At 47.1% G+C, this 22,687-nt stretch overlaps 1 protein-coding gene across 1 annotated transcript in view; it reads left to right on the top strand.

The window, feature by feature from the left end:
• The first annotated feature begins 3,506 nt into the window (after positions 1–3,506).
• LOC120848723 overlaps positions 3,507–22,687 on the top strand; it is an 82,211-nt gene continuing 63,030 nt past the window's right edge. The window contains exon 1 of the mRNA XM_040220735.1: positions 3,507–3,641. Coding sequence (XP_040076669.1) covers positions 3,507–3,641 — 135 coding nt within the window. The remainder of the gene's footprint in view (positions 3,642–22,687) is intronic.

Here is a 22,687-nt window from a genome sequence, read left to right as displayed (position 1 = left end):
AACAAAACTGCGCAAGCCCAACCACAGTGCAAGTCGAAAGCCGTGCAGATTAAAAAACATAATGTTGGATGTTTTATAAAAAGCAGATTTTTCATAAAATATGGAGTGATACCTTTTCACGCTATTTTTAAAAGTTAAAACCGCGCTCACACCATCAAAAAAATGTTTTTTTCGTCAAAAATATTTTAGGGTTTTGCTGCGGACGATGCGGCAAGAGGCCATGAACTCTTTTTTTTTTTAGAAATCGAAGATGGTCGAGCGCAACGCCTTGGACGTTGGACATAGAATGACCCTATAGTCAAAAATACAATTTAATGCAAAGGCGAAAACCACGGGAGGAGAGTCAAACATATATGCTACCTCGACAGTCGGGAAAAACACTCGTTTCCACCGTGGCCACTTCTGCGCTTCATAACTCGATAAAAACAATATCTCGAACACCACTTTTCACCTTTATTTTGCGAATAACATTTCCTACAACATGCACGTTTTTCTACAAAATTTAGAATTTTACTTTCTGCCTGCACGATATGTGAGGAAATCACCCTTTTATTTCTGCCGTTATCGTACCGCTTACACCTAGTTTCAGTTACGTCAGAATCCGTCAAGCTGACAACCAGCAGCTTTGGTTTTTAACCACCACGTCACAATTGTACCCTTAGCGCCTTAGCGCCGAAACAAATTGAAGTATCCATCGACCGTTTTCCGAAGCATGATAGCGTATAGAGCTTTACACACTCGCCATATTACAGGCGCATTGCTTACCTTCTCTTATTTTGTCGAGGTGCCGACCCACTGAAGAGGGTGTTGGCGAGCCTCTACAAAGGTTTATGGTGGGAATAAGAACAAAGTAAGGTTAACGTAATTTATGGCAGCGCCCAAGTTGCCATACCAGAAATGTACGTAACGCGTTAGTAGTAACGAGTTAGGTCTACCTAGTTACTTTTTCCGGTAACAATTAACATATTTAGTTACTTTTTGAAAAAGGAACGAGTAGCGTACTCAGCCATGCACTTTTAAGATCAAGTAACGAGTAAAGCTATTGCGTTACTTATTTGCGAGTAACGCGTACAAAACCGTTTAAACAGCCTCGTTTTAATCCTAAGCTCAGTATGCGTTTCTTGCGCCATAGGCAGATGGGCAATCTGAAAAACAGCTACGCAGTATGAGTATTGGAAACGTTTATCGCTGAACACGTAGTCGAACTCTACAGCTGGGAATGTCCTTCACCCAGCGAAAACAATAGGCAGCTTTAGAATAGCGCACGCTAAAGCAAAAAAAACAAAAAAAAAAACAAAAAAAAACGTTATCCTTACTGCGCATGCGCCTGACGCTAACACGTCTTTCACTCCGTGTGCGCTATTTTAGGGTCCGCTACTTTTCGGAAATTGCGCGCGTACGCAAAGTCTTTGCTCTCCTCGAAGGAGGATTTATGGTGAGAACTTCACTAAAGCCACGACGAGCACAGTGAAAAAATGGAGGCTCCCAGGAGGGCGACGTCGGCGGCATCCTCTCTACTGCGATGTTCAACGCAGGGCGAAATTGGACTCCTACTGGAGGTGCACGTCAGAAACGTTTTGGAAGACCCAGCAAGGTGGGGAACGCTTGCCGGCAACTTGCAGCCTTTGACGCTCGAACGGTTCTCGGCGAAGGTAGTACCGGTACTACGGTGCGTTGAGGTCAGTACACTAACTTCTCTTGCCGAGGCGACGCAAGCAAACACGACCGGTCGACCGCTCCCATCGCATTCACATATTTGAAAACATCTCAAAAGTGACTATGACGCAATAAACTTTTTTTTAATTTTTTTTTTTCTCAAGTTACAGCACTTCGTATGTGAAATAAAAAGTCTCATTGTATATTTGTGGCGTTGCAAGCGGGAGGTGCTTGGGCATTTCCGTCGCAGCGAAGAAACGCTCTTCTAAAACACTCCTGCTCAGCGTGCGCTAACGCAAGTGCGAAATTTAGCGCTAGCGTGCATAAAATTGCGTGCGTTATTCTAGAACTCCCTAATAAGGTTCGTTGATTGAACCTTCTAAACTCGTGTGCAGACCGAATGTAAACCCGAAGGTTGTCAACACGGGAAGGCATAGAACCCAATGTCAACTCGGAACTTCAGAAGCAGAGATAACAAGAGAGAGATGGGAATCCCAGATTCACCAGCTCTTCCTGAAGCGCAACACTGCCTTTCCTTCGAGCGCGTCAGTAGATCGACTCTTCATCGTCGCCGGAGATGTACTCTCAAGGAAGGGGCGATACATAACTGATAGAAACTTCGAGAGGCAGCTACTGCTTAAGTGCAACGAAAGCTGAAAAGAAATCAATAAAGCTGAAACAAACGCAGTTGTGCATTTGGTGCTCAAAGTAACCCGAAAGCTAACTCCTTACATCTAAGGCCAAGTAACGCGTCACTCATGAGAATCAGTAACGACTAACGTATTTAGTTACTTTTTGAGCGGAGTAACGGTATTTATTTAATTTCGGGTGTCACATGTACATATCCGGCGTCTATACATCCCAAGCAAGAAAGCATTCTAGGTATTCAACAATAGAGAAATTAAATATCTCCTACATTCAATTTGAGCTCGCAAATCGGGAAGCCTGAAACACAACAAAGTATTATAAACGCTAATTTTAAATTCTGTTGCAGTAGTCAGCATCTTAAAATATGATTAAAGACTACTTTCGAAATTGTAAAACGGCCCTAAAACCGATAACTGGTAAGAAACCAAATAAATTTAACTTAATTAGCCAATTTATTGTGATATTTACGTGACTAATAAAGGTCGCCAAGTCTATATGTTCAAATTGAAGACGGAATTCATCATTTTTAATGGGAAAGCATTATCTGTCCCATGGAGAAACCCGCTGTTCTCAGATCTTGAAGCTGCGCCGAATGGCACCTAAAATCCCCTAGTTAACGGAGCGAAGCCTGTAGTCTGTAGCAGCGAACTGATAGTTGAATTCCTATTCGCTCGGTATCACGCGTGCCCCCTGGCTCGCGCTCGGCCGCCGCTCTCCTGTCACGGGTTGCCGTGGCCGCGTCCGCTTCTGCTCCTCTCGGCGCCGAGGAACATGGCGGCGCCTGAGGCATCTATGTGGTCTGCGGCCGCAACCTCGGCAGTAGCGAAATGTGGCCGTACACCCCGGCACACGAACTAAGGGAGCCGAAGAACAACATTCGTGTTTTTGCATTCACAATCATAAAAAAGTGCGTAGGTGTCCTTGGAAATTTGTTTTTGTTTTTTTGCTAATGAACACAAACACTATACGCGTCGAAATCCCAAGCTGGTACGAGACTACAATTTCACACGTCAGTCTACCTCAAAAATATTGTAATGTCAAGACCCTCACTCAAGCTTTTGCGTGTTTTAGACGTAATTTCGATGACGCACTTCACATATATATATTTGAGGCTATTGTCGCAATATCAGCAATATCAACTCCTCTGGCTTCAATGCAGACGCACCTTTCAGATTGAATCTGCTGACATTGATGGGCCCAAAATGAAAACATTTTTTAGCCTCATAATAGCGGTTCTATACCCGTCTGTTAAATGCTCTTCGGAATGCAGCTGTCCTTCCCTTCAAAGCATGCTACTGCAGGATACCGAATTCAATATATTCCGAGATCCATGGCCTGTAAGTAATATTTTGATTTATTGAAAACCAGATTTTCGTTGCAGTATATGGCGTCTTCCTTAGATGCAACATATTATTTTATTTGGCAAACAACTTTCAAACTATCACGTTATGTAGCACCTATTGTCCTTCAAGCTTGGCATTAAATTACACATTGCGCTTTCGCTGTATTCGACTGTTATCTCCCCACGTGTTAGTATTTGGGAATGAATGTTTTCTTTAATACAGCGTTTATATACCAAAGATATACGGACGCGCGTCGGTAGGAAAGCAGTCGTACCGTTGATGTACTTCTATAAAATACAGCACTAAATCCAATATTGTTTTGTATTTTCTTGAATACATTGAAATTTTAAAAAGTCGGAAGACACCTAAGCACATCTTATGAGTTGTGAGTGCGTAAGCATGACTGTCCGACGATGTGGTGGCTGGAGGCGGCGCCATGTTCGTCGGCGTCGAGACAAGCAGAAGCACCGCCGACGATGTGGATGATGCAGGCGGCGCCATGTTGGTCGGCGGCGAGACGAGCAGAAGCCTCCGAGCGCGCGCCAACGTGTCCGTTCTAACCGGCGCGGGGACCGTAGTGGTATGGGGTTGCGGCGGTTAGTTTTATCAGCGCCCTGGCGGCACCAGAGCCGTATATGGGGAGAGTTTGGTCAGTCTATGATCTCGCCGCGGCAACGCTCTCCTCCCAAGTGAGCCAATGAGCACGTGGCGTAGAGGGAGAGGCATGAGCGCATGCTCGTGAACTCCCGGCTGCTCCCACCTGAGTGGGGAGGGCCGCCATCTTCGATCATTCTTCCGGCGGAATGCGTGGGATCGGCATCTAAATCTCGATTATTGCCTTTTATATTGCTGGCTCTGGCAAGAAAATGACATTCTGTTATTCCTCGGTGGGTTAAAAAGCTAATAAATGAAGATTTTTCGGCTTATGGCCCACAAACTTAAATTCAGGCGAAAAAGAAGTCTGCCCGTAGCAGACGACGCGTAGCCTCAGCAGTGCTCTTCTCCGACCAGTCTCCGACAGCGTTGCTCAAATATGGCGGTCATCTCGTCTCCGCTCCCTTCCTTCGCTCTCGCTCCTTCGGCGCTCTCCTCCCTTTCATTTCCTTTTCTCCTCTCCGGCGCCTTCGTCGCCACACCCACTGGCCAAACTCTCCCAATAGACGGCTCTGGGCGGCACGAACACGCAGCACCATCTGGTGGCGGTGGTTGAAACTGACGCGCGTAGCGGCCAATAGGAGCCTCGTTGCCGCGCGCCAGCCAATGGGACCCTTGGAAGCAAACTAGGTGTCGTTTTCGCGCTTCAAGCTGATGACGTTGGCTCGCTCCATGGAACAGTTAAAGCTTTCGCATCAATAAAACACTTTCTCAAAAATCTCGCAAGAAAGTTGTAGGTGAGAGCGCTTAATGTGGCCGCTCATTGGTTTTGTCATGGTTATAAACATAATACCTATTCATCAAGGTTGCTTCATTTGTGTTTTCAAGTTAAAATAACATTATTACATATTAGTCGCCTAAATAATTATTTGGTCGTGGACCTGAATGCTTCGAAATTGATTAACATTTTACCATACTCCACACCATACCATACTCAGGTTCTCGTGGTGGGGATGATCCGCATCCCGTGAGCTTGACGAATGACGGCTTCACAGAGGTCAAGCCTTGACGACGTGGCAAGCCTTCTTCTGGCACTGCTAAATCAGACACTGTGCAGGCTGTTGCTAGGCCCCAGCGCCGAATGGCACTCTTTGTATCTCGACTTTGACCGGATACGTCGGTTGCCGATGTCCAGGCGCTTGTCGAGCCGTTCCTAGACGGGAAGTCAATTGTCTGTTCCAAATTCCCCTCGTATTCTTCCTTTCATTTGTCTTGTGAGCAGGCCGTGTTTGACGCCATTAACAAACCGGAAGTTTGGCCGAAGGGCAGCATTTTCCACCAGTTTTTTGGCCAGCTTGACCATGCACGTACTTATCCCCTCGGAACGACATCAGATGTAAATGTCGGAAGTGCTTAGCATTTTTTACCAAAATGTTCGAGAACTGCGCACAAAGGCTGATGAGCTTATGTCTAATCTTATTACTTCCGACTTTGACGTTATTTGTTTATCGGAAACGTGGCTCTGCGATGGCATTCCGAATTCGAATTACTTCACACCTAACTACAATGTCTACCGCCGTGACAGAGACTACATAAACACGGGGCAAAAGCTAGGTGGGGCTGTATTAATTGCGGTTCACTCTTCGCTTTAGTCACAATGAAGGTTCGACCTAGAATCGTATTCAGAATGCTTATGGGTAGAAATTAAAATTGCCGATGGTTTTAATTACCTTATTGGAAACTACTATTTTACACCGCTATGCGATCCTTCAATTTTATCAAACATCTTGAAACGCTGGAACAACAAGTAAACTTCAATAGGTACAGAGGTCAAATTTACGGGGACTTTAACCTTTTGGAAATAGATTGGTCATTGGACGTTATAAACGGTGGCGACTTAATCACATCAAATAACGCAGCTGGGTTGTTATGTTTTATACATTTTTGTGGGCTGAATCAGCTTAACAGTTTCGAAACCTCCCTTGGTAACGTTCTTGACCTAGTGTTATCAAATATTCCAAGCGAATCAATTAGTACAGTTTCGGTCCCTCTAGTACAAATGGATGTATATCATCCAGCACTAAATGTTCAAATACGGCTGCCAAGAAAGTTGCAAGCATTGAGCAGACCCTGCGCCTACTGTTACCCCAAAGGAGATTATTTGGGAATGTATAAATACCTTCATAATTATAACTGGAGCGCTGTTCTAGCAATGGATGACACAAATCTCGCAACAGAAGCCTTTACGTCAGTTGTGCAGGACGCGATTAGCATTTTTGTTCCAAAACGCAATTCGCAACTTTCCAATTACCCGGACTGGTTTTCCAATGATTTAAAAATGTACCTTAAGAAAAAATATCATTTTCATAGACTTTTAAAAAAAACAGGCTCTAGCTTCTGGTACACTCAATTTAGTATTTATCGTTCTCTCGTCAAAAAATTGTACTCGCGCGATAAACAGTTACATCTTGATGATGTCGAGCGCAGTCTGAACCGCCGCCCCGAAATTTTCTGGAAGTTTGCAAAGCAGCACACTCGTAACAATTCACATGAAATTTCACTGCGGGATTGTTCTACTGGAAACACTAAGTATTTTTCGTCCCCACCAGAGGTGGCAGACCGTTTTGCAGATTTTTTAGTCAATGCTATACAGTTGGTCAGTCACCTATTCAGTTTATTGACATAGAAGTAAACTGCCAGGATGTTTTATCGGGCTTCAGAGTCGATACGGATGAAATTGAGGAAGGTATCAGAAAACTTAAACCGAAGTTATCTACTGGAGTAGATTGTATTCCGAGCTTTATAATCAAAGGTTGTGGTGACTTGTTCGCACCGATTTTAAACACAGTTTAAACTTGTCACATCGCTCTGGCTTATTCCCATTGTCATGGAAGAAAGCGGTTGTCGTGCCAATATTAAAGGGGGGCGATTCATCGGTTGTCAGTAATTATCGGCCTGTTTCTTTATTCTGCGGCTTTTCTAAGGTGTTTGAGAAAGTTATTTATCAACGAATAACTCATTACTTTCATCAAAAATTAACGACTTCGCAGCACGGGTTCATTACGGGACTGTCAGCTGAAACAAACTTGTGCTCCTTTTTATATTTCGCTGTACCTGTTTTAACCAACAGGGGACAGGTAGATGCCATTTATTTTGATATGTCTAAAGCATTCGATATAGTTGACCATGAGCTATTGCTCCACAAATTATCGTTACACGGTTGTTGTTCTGAAGTACTTCGCTGGTTTCAAAGCTACTTGTCATGTCGTACGGATCATGTTCGAATTTCTAGTGTCCCTTCTAAACTATTTTACTCAACTTCAGGTGTCCCCCAGGGGTCTATTCTTGGGCCTCTTTTGTTTCTGATGTTTGTTAATGATATAGCCTCATGTGTAAAAAAAGCTGAGCTTCTACTCTTTACGGGTGATATTGAGATATTTATGGGCGTTGCTACTCCTCTTGATTGTAATGCTCTTCAGCACGAAGTGAACAACATACTGCAATGGTCTTGGCGAATAATTTACTCTTAAATCCTACCAAAACTAAGGTTCTTCCTTTGAGCGGACGACGCACTGTTATGCATTTTACCTACTCTTTGGGAGGAACTCCAATCGAACGCGCGACTGTGATGAAAGATCTCGGTGTGTGCCTTGATAGCGCGTTGTCATTTAAAGGGGCCATGAAACGAATTTTGGGTTGGGATGAAGGATTTTAAATTGGGACTTTACTAATCGCATATCGTTTAGCTGGCCAAAAGAAAGAGGCTAGAAAGTCAAAAGCCAGCTTTTCGGTACGAACATTTGAAAATATAGCGGACTATTTTGTACCGTCTTGCCTTCGAAAGCTCTCCGCCTTTTCACTATGATACATCCGCGGTTCCAAAAGCGCGTCACCGGCGTCAAACTGACGTCAGCAGAGCCCAGCTCACGCATTGGACACGAGAACTGCGTCATTCGGACGTGTGCGCTCGTCAACAATCAATCCGTCGACGAATATTTGGATTCGCGCTCGTGGCCAATGAGTGCCCTGACGGAACTTATTGTCACTGGGGAATGACAAGTTCTATGGTGTGCATAAAAAGCACGGTGGAAGCTAGGAGTCATCGCACCGGTGCCGAAGGAATCTCACGACCATGTGATTTCACAATTCGCATTTGAGTTGAGGATTAAAGCTAAAAAGGAAGAAGTAGGAAAATCGTTTCATGACCCCTTTAATGCTCATGTTTCCTTTATTGTTGGCCGTGCGATGAAAACTCTTGGTATCATATATCGTATAACTAAAAAGTTCAGACGCCCTGCTTGTATGATTCGTTTATTTTGTGCTTTAGTTCGTTCACGGCTTGAATTTGCCTCTATTGTTTGGAATTCTCTAACAAGTACACAGTATTTAAGTATTGAATCAATGCAAAAAAGAATGATACGCATTTTATATGATAGACACTTTCAGCGTCGCTTTTATTATGATTATGAATTTCTTCTTAAGTGCGTTTTACTTAAGTTTTTGTCAAATAGGAGATTCGAGCGTGATCTGATTTTTTTGCCCAGGGTGATAAATGGTTGGACTGATGCTAACCAACTTTTGAATTCTGTCGATTTTCATGTTCCTTGTCGCGTTACCCGAACTTTTACTGTCTTTTATACTAAATTCATGTCTAAACTCTCACCACTCTCTCGTATGCAAATTTCATTTAATACAATCGCATCGTCTAGCTTGGACATCTTCACAGATCTCCTAGTTCTTCGCCGGAACTTGGCAAGTCTAGTTAAAAGTTGAAACTATTACATTTTGTGTGAAGTGTGCGACCTATTTGTTGTCATGCTAATTTGTACATTTTAAGCTGTGCGTGTGCTGTGTTTCTTCCTTTTGTTTTCTGTGCGCCAATGTGAAGACCCGCGTGGTTGTTTTTGGGCACATTAAATCAACAAATAATTATTATTATTATTTGCGAACGCTGTGGCATCTCCGCAGCGAATGCTGCGGAGATGCCGCCTAGTACGGACGAATGCACAATCTGCTCCCGTGTCTTCTACGGAAGACAAAAGTTTCTGCGATGTTCTGAATGCAAACTTCGTGCGCACACAAAGTGCGTATACTCGCCGGACAACGTCGACACATTCATTCAGTCTGGGGTAAGCTCTTTTCTCTGTGAGAGCTGTGCGATTGTCGGCGGTGCTGCGAGGCCTAACAGCGATGGCGTCGTCCGCAATCACGACAGCAGCGCTGCGGACTTTTCCCGTACCCCTTCGGCCCTCTCTCCGGCTCGACAACTTCCCGCGGGGCCACCCGCCTCTCCTCCCGTTGACCTTGGCGCCGGCGTCGAGTCCCTGCGGAGCCTGCTCCTCGATGCTATGGAGGAAATTTCTTTCCTGACTGACGAGGTCGCCGCCCTCAGGGACGAAAACGCACGCCTCCGACACGAGCAAAAGCGCGACGCCGAGCTACAGGCGGGTGCCATGGCCGTACTACGGTCTGAGGTCCGGGGTCTGCGTGACGCACTCGGCCAGCGACGACAGCCGGACGCGCCCGATCGCCGGCGGCAGCCCGTGGATGGGGCTGCGGGGGGTCTTTGGGAAAAGACACTTGTGCTGCCGCTCTACACAACTCTCTCCCCGAAGCTTCTCCTACGAAAACTGTGGCGGCAGCTCTCCCTTCGGATGGCCAGAGTGATGCTTCGCCGAAAGACGACATCCCTCCCAGTGGCATCAACTCTGCACGACCAAAAGCTAGTACCCAGGTGCTTATCTGGGCGTCGGAAACCTGCAAGTTGATCGTTGCCCCTCCATCAACTCGACGAAGAGCCCTGCTCGTCACCAAGCTGAACCCGGACACCAGCTGCGAAGACATCAGTTCTCATCTCTTTTCCGTCGGAGTTCAGGAAGTGGAGTGTCGGAAACTGAAGACGCGCTACGACTCTTACGCCTCCTTCCATGTGTCCGTGGCTGCCAAAGACTTCGACAAGCTTTCTGATCCCACAGTGTGGCCCAAATCCTGCCTTTTTAAGGCTTTTCGAGGCGCCCTTCGCGAAGACCTGCTCCATGCATCCGAGGCAGCCACCGCCGCCGCCCCTTGATCGTTGGAAAAACCAAGGATGAGTTTCATTGAGTTATTTTACCAAAACGTTTGCGGCCTGCGTACAAACACCGATTGCTTTTTCTTTAGTGTTACCTTATCCAATTGCTCTATATTTTGTGTAACTGAAACATGGTTGTGTTCTAGCATCGGCTCCTCCGATTACTTCCCTCCTTGTTTTGAGGTGCACCGTCGCGATCGTGATTCTACCCCGCGGAGCAGAACGGGAGGTGGAGTGTTGGTCGCAGTCGACAGGCGCTACCGCTCTAGGAGACGCGTAGACTTAGAGAAATTTCCCGAGAGCGTATGGGTCGAGGTTGAGGCTGCAAAGGGAGTACGCGTTTTAATCGGTTTATTTTACCTCTCTCCCCAGACACCGCCAGACGAATTTCATAGTTGTCTTGTTGGCATAGAAAATACAGTGAATGACTTACAGGGATGCGAAGTCTTAATCTTGGGGGATTTTAATGCTCCTGGAGTCAACTGGCCGCAGTTTGATGTTTTTACGGACAACTTTTACTGCAGGCAGAAAGGCACACAGCTCTTAAACTTTTCTTCTTTCTTAAATCTCACAAAACTCAATAATGCTATGAATCACCAGTTTAATGCTGTAGATTTATGCTTCTCAAATATGGACAGTGTGCGTGTAGCACGGGGTGAACTCCCATTAGTTCCTCAGGATACATATCATCCTGCACTTGATATAGTACTTTCTTCCGAAAATTCGTCTGTTCGTGCTCATTCTGGTGGCTCCCCGCCGCACACTTCATATAATCTGTCAGCAGGGGACTATGTCGGGATGCGTCATTACCTCACGAGTTTTGATTGGGCATTGATCTTGGAGTCGCCTGATGTAAATGACCAGGTAATGCTCTTCACGCGAACTGTTGGGGGGCAAGGGTAATTTTACTTCGTTAAGGACAGTTACTAAATCTCGCTTTCCTAACTGGTTTTCCAGTGAGCTAAAAACACTACTGAAAAGAAAGGACTTCTTTCACAGGAAGTTTAAGAAAAGTGGCCTTTTAAAGTGGGAAGTAGAATTCAAGAACTGCAGAAAGCAATGTAAGACGGTCCTAGATCGCGACGGCCAGGCTCATCGCTGCTCAGTGGAATCCGATCTTGTCAATAATCCGAAGAAATTCTGGAGGTACATTAATTCACGTTCTGGGAGGCATATCGAGTCGAAGATTGTCCTGGGTAATCACGAGAGCGATTTGAAATCCGTGCCTGAGTTATTCGCTGAGCAATTTAGGTCCGTCTACAGGGATAGTACGCAGCGTTCTGCACCTTCTCTGCCTCACTTAGATGGATTTGGTGATTTGTTAAGTTGCATTAATGTTGATGAGGAGCGTGTACGATCCTGTATTAAGAAAATGAGAGCAACATTATCAGTAGGGCCCGACGATTCTCAAAACGTATCAAAACATATTCACGCCGGTACTGTGCTCTATATTTAACAACTCGTTAAGGTTGGGAACCTTTCCTGAAACGTGGAAAGTCGCTGCTGTTGTTCCAGTCCTAAAGTCGGGGAAAAAGGTGATATTTGTAACTATAGACCTATTTCTCTTCTCTCTCCATTAACTAAGCTCTTTGAAATGGTCGTCCATAAATTCCTCTCTTTCAACTTTCGAAACTTAGTGATTCCCAATCAGCATGGTTTTATGAGCAGCAGATCAACAACTACTAATCTTGTTAGCTTTATGTCTGCCGCATCTCGTGTGATATGTAACAGAGGTCAGTTAGACGTTGTCTACTTTGACTTAAGTAAGGCTTTTGACCGTAGTCAATCACAATATTCTTCTATCCAAACTTTCCTCATATGGAGTATGTGGCTCAGTACATGACTGGTTAAAAAGCTACTAGTCAGAGAGAGAGGCGTATGTCCGGGTCAACAACATGAACTCTTCGTTATACAGGACTCGCTCTGGCGTTCCTCAGGGATGTGTTTTAGGACCCCTTCTGTTCACAATTTTCGTAAATGAAGTCTCTTTTGCTGTTTTAAATTCTTCATTTCTGCAATATGCTGGGGATATAAAAATTTATCGAGAAATAGTTACTGAACATGATTGTGCTAAGCTCCAGGAAGATGCATGTTCTTTCTGCGGATGGTGCTCTGAAAACGACCTTTTCTTGAACCCGTTCAAAACCAAGTTCATGACACTCTCTCTCGGAAAGCTCACAATATCTCTTTCGCATATAATATTCAAGGAGAGGCTTTGTCTCGAATAAGTGTAATGAAAGATCTCGGAGTCATAGTTGATTCTGCGTTGCGTTTCTCTGGTCACGTTGGTAGGCTGGTTAACTCGTCATTGCGAATGTTGGGTGTTGCCTCTCGCTTAACCAGGGAGTTCGAAAACCCGACGGCTTTTATCACTTTATACTGTTCGCTATCCAGGTAGCAGTTAGAATATGCCTCAGTTGCTTGGAATGGAATTTCTAAAAGTCACTCCTTGGAGATCGAGCGTGTGCAAAAAAACGTTTGTTTCTATCTTTAAACATCGCTACATAAAGGAGGATGTTCACTGTTTAACATATGAGTCTGCGTTAGAGCGTGTCGGTTTGCTTAGCTTGCACCGGCATCGGGAGAACGCAGACTTACTATTTTTGTTTAAAACGCGGCATGGACTCGTCAATTCTCCGAGCCTGTTTTCTGAGCTGTGCCTTGGGGTCCCACGTGTGCCGACTCGTCTTCTGGCACCTTTTTATGCTTGTAGAACGTTGAGTCCGGTAAACCCAATTGTGAGAATGGCCCAGCGTTTGAATCATTACTCGGAAAAACTTGATATTTTCCACCCTTGCTACAGGACGTTTGTCCTTTCTATTAAAAACTTGCCCGTGCAGGATGAGCATTGTTCAACGGCTCTGTTATGTCTGAATTTCGTCATCTCTATGGCGTGCTTTCTGGTGGTGCACTTGATATCCTACGGTCTTGTGTTCCGTGTCTACTGTTACTGCCTCGTTTTTTTTTTTCATTCTACTAATTACTCGTGCACTGGCTAGTATTATGCTTAAAAATGTATCTTATTTTCTGCGGAGACGTGTATAATGTTTTTTTTTTTATCCACCAGTGTACCAGCACCAAGACCTCAGGGTTGTTCCTGGGCACTGTATAATAAACATCGATTGATTGATTGATTGATTATTATATTATTATTATTATTATTATTATTATTATTATTATTACTATTATTATTATTATAACTCGCTCTATTGGCGACGAGATGTTTCACTGGCGCCCTCTTATGTTTCCTATCCCTAACGACACAACGGATATTAGAGAGTTTTAGAATAGGGGGCCCCAAAGCTTGGGTGCCCCAAAGAGATAGGGGCTCAACACTGCGCGTGCGCAGAACCCAAACTCCGTTTGGCGCTTTGGGTTGGCGCTTGGGGTCCGGTTGCGTCGGCAAACATGGCGGCGCGCTTTCCGCTCGCTTCGGAGCAAATACGTTATGGCCGCTGCAGTAATAGCCCATTTCATAGCCAATGAATAGTGCAACCGGCTTTCGCTTCGCTTTATCTCGCTCAAGTCACAAAGAATGAGCTTTGGGCTCGCCCCTTTTTAAAGATCGTCCCCGATTCTGGCCGTTTCTAAGCCTAAACATACGCGGTAACCGTTGACATGGCAACGTATGGCTAGTCCGTGGCTCCGAGTGGATTTCGTTCGTGGCACAATAGACCCTTTCCTAAATTCAGTGCCATCTGGTGGTTTGTATTGCAGTTTAGGTTTTGCCATATCAATGGCGGAAATGAAATTGTATCGGCACCGTCACTTTCGCAAGTCAACGGCAGGCGAAGAATTGTCCAGTGTGAGTTCTTTCTCGATCACTTTCACTTCGATGCTGATCAAGAACCTGCAGTCAGAACAAAGCTCCAACCCACACCGATGCCTCGAGAACATTCTATACACCAAAGGGCTTTAAAGCTGATTGTGTGCTGTCCACAGATTGACTGAATCTGAGTTATTATAAATGAACGCTTACGTAGCTATTGTGTTCCATTCCTACGTCCCGTCGTACAAATCCCCCGAATGTACAGGCCTCGCATCATCCGCTTAGGAGCATCTTCAACGTCTTTCTTTATCAGCAAGGAGGTTGTTTATCAGTCACTAGAAGGCCGCCATTGGTATGGCACAGATGCCGTTCCACAGATAATGATAGTGATCAAAGTGGCCAGACTGAATTTCGGGAAGGGTCTACACCTGCAGCTGGAAAACAAGTATTTCAAGGCTTCAAAGTCACTCCACCTCAGATCTAAATAGTACAGATGCTCGCAGAGTATGCACGCTCGTGTTCGTCTCAGCCTGGGCAGAGTTGAAGGCCTAAATCTTCGGCTGCAGATGGTCAAAGCGCACTCGAACACCCAAAAATTTGAGAACGAGCCATACCTCAAACAGCGCCCAAGCACAGGAGGAACAAAATAGAACACAGAAAAGAGCGCTGACTCCCAACTTATGCATTGTGAAAGAAAGAGAAAGAGGAACCTTCAGACATGAAGCCCACGCTCACCCACAAGGTAAAAAGAAGAAAGAATAAAAACAGATACATTACTAAGTTGCAGTAGAAAAGGAGAAAACTGACATTATAAGGTCACGACGAAAAAAAGATGAGAAAAAAGAAGAAAGAACAACAACGTGGGCTTCATATCTGAAGCTTCCTCTTTCTCTTTCTTTCACAATACATAATTGGGAACCTGGGAGTCAGCGCCCCTTCCTGTGTTTCCTTATCTTCCTCCTGTGCTTGTGCGATGTTTTAGGTATGTCTTCTAAGTACCAACTAGCTCAACTCTCTATGTTACTACGAGAACAAGCGCCAAGCTAGAGCGCTACGGATTGGATTGTTACGGCTACACCCGAAGCGGGATAACCGAACGATTCGAGGCCGATCCAAGGCCAGAAGAAAATGAGGGAAGAGAAGGCTTCCGCGCGCGCTCACTTCTCGATCGAGATGACATTTATGTGCTACGCGAAGTGTACTCCACTAACCCATTCCAGGATTCCAGGAGATGGGCTTCAATTGCCGAAATCTCCGAAGCAATCGGAAGAAATTTCTCCACGCGGACCATCCGCGACTGGGTCGACCTGCTGTTGGCATAGTTACGAAGCACAGATTTCCCGGTGACTTTTCGTAACGTTACGTAACAAAAGAAGAAAGAAAAAAAAAACGGGTCTGTGTGGACAAGCCTTTAGCCATAGAGTAGCAATACGTTACCATGTCAACAGTTACGACGTATGTTTAGGCTTAGGAAAGGCCAGAATCAGGTACGATCTTTAAAATGGGGCGAGCCCACCGCTCATTCTTCGTTAGTTGAGCGAGATAAAGCAAAGCGAAAGCCGGTTACAGTGTTCATTGGCAATGAAATTGGCTAATACTGCAGCGAACATGACAAATTTGGTCCGAAGCGAGCGGAAAGGGCGCCGCCATGTTTGCTGACACAACCCGGCCCCAAGCAATTGGGGGCCCCACGCTATTTCTTGAATTTCACGTTGGGGGCGCGCGCCAACCCAAAACCCCAAACGGAGTTTGGGTTCTGCGTATGCGCAGTGCTGAGCCCCTATTTCCTTGGGGCCCCAAAGCTTTGAGACCCCCGATTATAAAACTTTCTATAACTGTCGTGCTGCTTCAGCTACAGGACGGGCTAAAAGCAAGCTACACCTACCAGCGTCGTGACTGACCGGGGTATGGCCCGTCGAGTTCGCCGATAATTCCATTGGCGCACATGATAGCCCGGTATTTGAGGGCGTGCACTCTCTTGTGACCATAGTAGTAAATCGTCTGATTAAGAGACGGTCGGCAGATGGGTCTTGCTGTGCCGTTACAACTGGTGTTACCCTCCCTATTATTTGAACCTCAAGCCACAATAAAGTGCCGTTTCAGCGTATATGTTTTGTGTTTTAATAATTTTTCACTGTTAAGAAGTTCGTTCGTTGTCCACAATGGCGCTGCATGCGAAAAAGGCGAGCGTGCCACGTTGCGTCGTCACAAACCCTATTCTATAAGCACGCGGCGTGAGGTGTCGTGGCGTTGGGTACCCCAAAGCGTTTGGTTCCCCAAAGCGTTGGGGCCCCCTATTCTAAAACTCTCTATTATTAGTAGCGACTGACGATTTCGATGGTGGGTAAAAAACGCGGTGGAAGCCCGGCAATTGCGTTCCTAAATAAACCCCGCAAGAGTCTAGAGTTTGACGTTGCTCTTATTTCGGTCGACGGGAGCAGAAACAGTCCTACTCAAGACGTCAGAGTGAGCATATGACCAATCGCGGAAGGCCGATGACAGCGACGCTTTTGGTCGCGCACGCCGCCAATATACAATTACAAGCATGGCGCCTCACTGGTGCCCCATGCGTGCAAGCATGTGCAGCGTGCGCTAGACACTAGACAATTGCCCTGCTTGCAATCGTCTAGTGACACTAAGTAAGCTACGCTTCATAGTAACGACACTTACCGACCTTGGGGCTTAAAACGCCGGTTGTCAGTTATCTGAAGCTTTGTCTGAAATCACAGGAAACGCTTTTCCGCCCTCCACAACTGTTTTAACAGTTCGCGACAGAGCAAAGCCTTATTACGTGAACTTCCTAACTCCAGATCTAATGTTGAGGAAGTCGCACTCTTGAATCATGACGATCGGCAGTTGTGTTTGATTTGTACTAACCACCAAGATGGCGGCGCCCACAACAATGTCGGGGAACGAAGTGCCGACACTCTAAGCGCAGCTCATTTAGTGGCTCTACAATCTCTATACTCCGTCTCGACAAAAATTGGGATCTCTTTTCAATACGGAGTATGTAAGGAGACACTGAATGTTTTACGTGTTCGGAGCTGCGCTGGGTTGGAATGACAGATAGATAGATATATAACAACTTTAATGTTCCGCCAGTTGAGGAGACACCTAGTCCTCGTCCCCGGCACGCAGGCCTAGGATACGGGACCAGGGACCTCCGCGGTTAGAAGCAGGCAAAGAGGTCTTGGCTCTTCGCGGCTTCTTCCGCCAGGCGGATGGCTTGCTGCTGTGGAGCAGGGACCTCGCTCCGCAGCAGGGCTTCCCAGGCTTCTCCACAATTTATATTTGCTTTAGCCCCTGGGGAGCTAGCGCATTTCCAGATTATGTGGTCAAGGGTTCCTCTCGCCCCACAGTGCTTGCACTTATCGTGTTGTCTGTCATCTATCCGAACATGGTATGCCCAGACTGGGTTTATGAAGTTCCCAGCTTGCAGGAGCCGCCATGCGACTGCCTCCCTATTGCTTAGACTTTTGTCTGGTGGACGCACCTGTTTCCTTTGTAATCTATAATTTTCGACAATATCCGTATAAGTTTGCAGACGCTCGTCCATGTTCCGGCAGTCGGGCGGCTCCACAGTTACCCGGAAGTAGAGAGCTCGGGCTAACTCGTGGGCCGCCTCGTTGCCAGGAACGGACGTGTGTGCGGGGGTCCAAATTAGGCTAATTTTTCTGTTTAGCTGTCTACCGGTAAGATTCCTTGCCGCTTCCGGCGAGATCCTACCCTTCCCAAAATTCCAAATGGCCGTTTTGCTATCGCTAAAAATAAAATTGGCCTTCGTTCCAACGCAAGCGAGCGCTATCGCAACTTCTTCAGCCGTTTCTGCGTTGCGGCTTCTAATGGTAGCGGCCGATACGGGAGCACCTCGGCCGTCAACCACTGAGGCGACCGCCGCACCCGACTTGCCACTTGCCGCGTCCACATACGTAACCGACTTGCTGTCCATTAAATCGAAGCGTCTGGTTAGTGCTTCTGCTCTCTTCTCCCTCCTCTCCGTGTTGAATATGGGATGCATGTGACGAGGGAGGGGGGGAATGATTAGGTTTTCTCGGCAGTCCTGCGGAATGCTTGACTTGACTCGTAGTCCCCTATCTGTTTGTAGGCCTACCATCTCGAGGATAGCTCTTCCCGTGGTTGTTCGGCTAAGTCTTTCGAGCTGCGAAATTATGACAGCCTCCGCTATTTCGTCCCAGGTATTGTGCACTCCCATAGAGAGGAGCTTCACTGTGGAGGTGCTAATTGGAAAGCCCAGGGCCCTCTTTGTGCATCGTCGGATGAGCGAGTCTAGTTTCCTTCTCTCCTCCGACCTGATGTTTAAGAAAGGCGTGACATAGCTCACGCGGCTTATTACGTATGCTTGAATTAGTTTAAGCAAGCTTCTTTCCTTCAGGCCTCGTCCTTTCAGCGCGACCCTTTTAAATAGTCCAAGGGCTTGCGTGGCAAATCTTTCTAGCCTTTTGATTGCCCCATCATTATATCCACTCTCCTGAATGAATAGTCCCAAGATTCTGACCTGATCTACCTTTGGAACTGGTTTCTCCTCTACTTTAATGCTAAAATCCCCGCTGCGTTTGCATCGGAGAGACTTTGGGTTATAGACGAATAATTCAGATTTTTGCGGAGAGCATGAGAGACCCTTACTGGCAGCATAATTCACGACAGTGTCTGTCGCCGCCTGCAAGCGCTCCTCAATGCTCGCATCACTCCCCCGGTTAATCCAGAGGTTGATGTCGTCCGCGTAAATACTGAAATTCAGCCCCTCTATGTTCCTCCGAGCTACTGGGAGGCTCCTCATTGCCACGTTGAAAAGGAACGGGGAGAGAACCGAGCCCTGTGGCGTGCCCCTGCTCCCTAACTTTAGTGTGTGTGACTCAGTGTCTTGGAACATTATGCAGGCAGTTCTGTCTGACAAAAAGTCCTTGATGTAGTCGTACGTTCGCGTACCTACCCCGATTTCTTGGAGACCGCAAAAGATCGCTTCGTGTTTAACATTATCAAAAGCCTTTGTCAAGTCCAGGCCGAGAATTACTTTGGCGTCTCTAGATCGCGAATCGATTATGTCATGTTTCACTCGGAGCATCACGTCCTGCGTACTCAAGCCCGGCCGGAATCCGACCATCTCGCACGGCCACAGGTCGTTTTGCTCCATAAGGCGCCTCAATCTGGTCTGGACTACGCGCTCCATCAATTTCCCCATGCATGAGGTTAGGGAAATTGGTCTTAAATTTTCTAGTCTAGGGGGTTTGCCCGGCTTTGGCATTAGAATTACGTTTGCCAGCTTCCACTGCCGAGGCAAGTGGCCTTTAGTCCAAATATCTTCCATGTACTCCGTCAGAGCGCTGATGGAGTTATTGTCCAGGTTTCTTAATATTTTGTTAGTTATCTGGTCAGGGCCCGGGGCCGATTTTGTTTTTAGTCCCAATATTTCTGCCCTGACCTCCGCCTCCGTGATGGGTGCGTCGAGCTCCTCGTTGGGAGCTCCGTCGTACTCTAAGAGTGGGGTACTAGCGGTATCACCAATAGACATGTTGACTAGTTTGTCCATAAATTCCGCGTCTGTTCCCTCGAACGCGTGCCTGGCTTTTGATAATCTAATTCTTGATTGAGTTTTCGAATTGGTCGAATCGAATAGGTGTCTCAGCAGACCTTATGTTTTGGCAAGGCTCATGCCCCGTTCCATCTCGTCGCATCGGCTGCACCAATTTTGTTCGCACAATTTGATCGCATAATTTTCAATTTCTTTGTTATGTCTAGCAATCTTCCTTCTCAGATTGCGGTTCCATTTTTGCCTCTTTAGTCTGCGCTCCATACCGTGTTTTGCCTCCCACATGTGAAGCAGTTTGCTATCAGCTACCTCAGGGGCATTGTCCCCTTCAAGTGTCTTTGTGGCCTCCCCAACGTGACGTGACGGCTGAGGATCTCCGTCCATTTCTCTATGTTTGTGATCCTCACAGTGGCAGCTTTCTCTCGTTTATCCCTAAATAATTCCCATTCGGTAATCCTCGGTTTACGCGCACAACGCGTCTTCACTCCTTTTTTAATGATCGAGGCCAGAATAAAATGGTCGCTGCCGAAAGTTTGCTCCGAATTTTGCCACGTCAGGTCTGTCACTTTTTTGGAGAAGGTCAGGTCAGGGGAGGTGTCTGCGCACACGCTGTTACCCACCCTGGATGGACTACTAGGGTCGGGGTGTAGTGTGAGTCCCAGCTCATGCGCATCCTCCCATAATTGCCTGCCTTTAGGATCTTGTTTAGCGTAACCCCATTCCGGGTGCGCCGCATTAAAGTCGCCGACTATTAGCAAGGAGTTGGTGCCGGCTGCCTTAATCGCTTTGCGGAAGAGGGCCCTGAATGTCACCTTTCTCTGCTTTGGGGGACTATACAAATTTAAGAGGAAGACGCTCGGTTCCTCCTTTCGTCCCGTAAGTATTTCCAATAGCACTGCCTCAATTTCTTTCGAGTTTATTTCGTGCTCAATAGCTCCAAAATTCCTCTTAATCAACGTTGTGACGCGAAATTTCTCACCCCTGTCACTTGAAAAAGCTTGGTATCCTGAGAGTTTCGACATTTTGCCCGTCTCCTGCAGGGCTATCACTAGCGGTTTCTCATTTAATAGCGTCAGATATTGTTACACTAACGCCCTCTTGCGTTTGAAGCCGCGACAGTTCCACTGCCAGATTAACGACTCACTTTGTGCGCCTCTGGTCAGTTTGGAGCGGGTCGAGTTTTTCCTCAGCTTTTTGTTGCCGTTCTCCGATGGCAGCTAATTCTGCCCTTTGCTTTTGAACTTCACCCGTAAGGGCTTGTATCTGGCTTTGAGTTTGACTTATTGCTCGCATAATTTGGGCCATGAAAGAATCGAATTTGGCTTCGAATTTGGCTTCTAATTTTTTCTCCAGTGCCACCAACGGATCAGCGTCTTCCCCTTTGCGCTTCGGTGGAGGCCGTCTAGCCAATTCTAAAATCATCTTTTCCTCCTCTGGTGCCGCAGGCTGCGTGGAAGGCCCAGCCCTAAAGGCCGGGGGGGTTGGTTGCAGTACCAATTTTGGTTGAACTCTGGGGGGGGGGGGGGGAGGGGGGGGGGAGGAGGGGGACCCCGTACACTCCTGCAATCTTGGTTTCTGCAACTCTTGAGTGAGCTTATTAACGACCTCTTTAAGCTCCCCAACCTCTTTCCTTAATTTATCGATCTCCTCGTCCTTCTTATTTTTTGCCTGGGAAACATCACTGCCAAAGCTTACACCTTTTCGATCCCTGCTCGGGCTCCGCTTCTTCGTCCACGCGTTCGCCGGGACCCGGGAACTCGATCTCCCCCCCGGTCTGGATCCGGAGTGCGCCCTGGTGCGGGAGCTCGAGCGGTTGCGCTGCTGCCTCCCCCCGGTGGTCTCCCCCAACCTCGGGAAGGAGTCGCTTCTGGTGCGAAAGTCCTCGTTTCCGCGCCTGACCTTGGAACGACCTCGGAGATTCCCCTCGGTGGTTGCTCCGGCTTGCTGCTTTTTCTGAAGTTGCTGATGCTGTTGCATGTTGATCTTGCGTTCCCATATCTTCTTCTTCACCTCGTAAGGAACACGATAGAGTTCTCTACATTTTTTGTCACCGAGCGGGTGTCCTCTTCCGCACAGGTGGCACTTGGACTCGCATAAATGGTTTTGTGGCGGTTTCTCCATGCCACAGCCACGGCATTTCACATTTCCGGGGTCCGGGCAGACGTCTTCGCGGTGCCCGAGCCGGCCGCAGGTGTTACAAACCTCGTACTTCTTGCGGTAGAGTACGCAGCGTTGCGCCACGGGCGTGAGTCGCACCCAGCGCGGTACCTCTCTCTCTTCGAAGAGTATTAAAACTGTCCTCGATACTCTTCCGAGTCTTCGCACTCCTAGGACCGGAGGATTCCCGTAGATTTGCAGCCTGTTCAAAATATCCTCGTCCGAGAAGGACAAAGGGACTTCATGAACGACGCCTTTCCCGCAGTCCTCCGGCATAGCGATGTACGTAGTCATTTCTATCTTTACCCCTTCAAACATGAGGAGCTTCAAGTCGGCGTATTTTCTCTTCCTCTCTGCGCTGATGGTGGCGACGAGAATGGAATGTTGCTTCACGTTCATCAAGATGACGTCCTCCCCGGCCGCGTCTGGGCTGACACCAGCAGCCCTAAGTATTACGTCGGCCAAATACGCACTTCCGTATTTCATCATACGTGTGAGACCGCCGTGCGGCCTCATGACTATTTTGTCGGCGCCGTCCGGAACTCGGGCAAACTGCCTTTCAACCGACTTTGCCGCCAGCTTCCTCCCTGCGAGCTTCTCGGCGGCTCGCTGCCGTTCCATATGGCGTGCCTCGTTGTCTACTAGGGGGGCAGCTTTTCCTTTCTTTTTACTAACGTACCATTGTCCTGGCACGTTCAACTCTTCCGGATCAATCTCCGTACCTTCCACGGTCTCCATCATGGCTAAATCAGTCTCCGAGCGGAGCCTCAGCCGCCGCCGACGACTTCTGGCCGGTGGGTCTAAGCTTAAGCTTAGCTCACGACATGGCTCGTCGAACACTTCAGAGCCTCGAAATTCGTGAAAGACAAGGGCCCACCTTGACAAAATGATCATAGTCTAGG

This window comes from Ixodes scapularis, unplaced genomic scaffold (assembly GCF_016920785.2).
Source record: "Ixodes scapularis isolate PalLabHiFi unplaced genomic scaffold, ASM1692078v2 PGA_scaffold0__279_contigs__length_252992795, whole genome shotgun sequence".
Lineage (NCBI taxonomy): Eukaryota > Metazoa > Arthropoda > Arachnida > Ixodida > Ixodidae > Ixodes > Ixodes scapularis.
The sequence above is the reverse complement of the archived record's forward strand: the minus strand, read 5'-3'. Positions and strand labels throughout refer to the sequence as shown.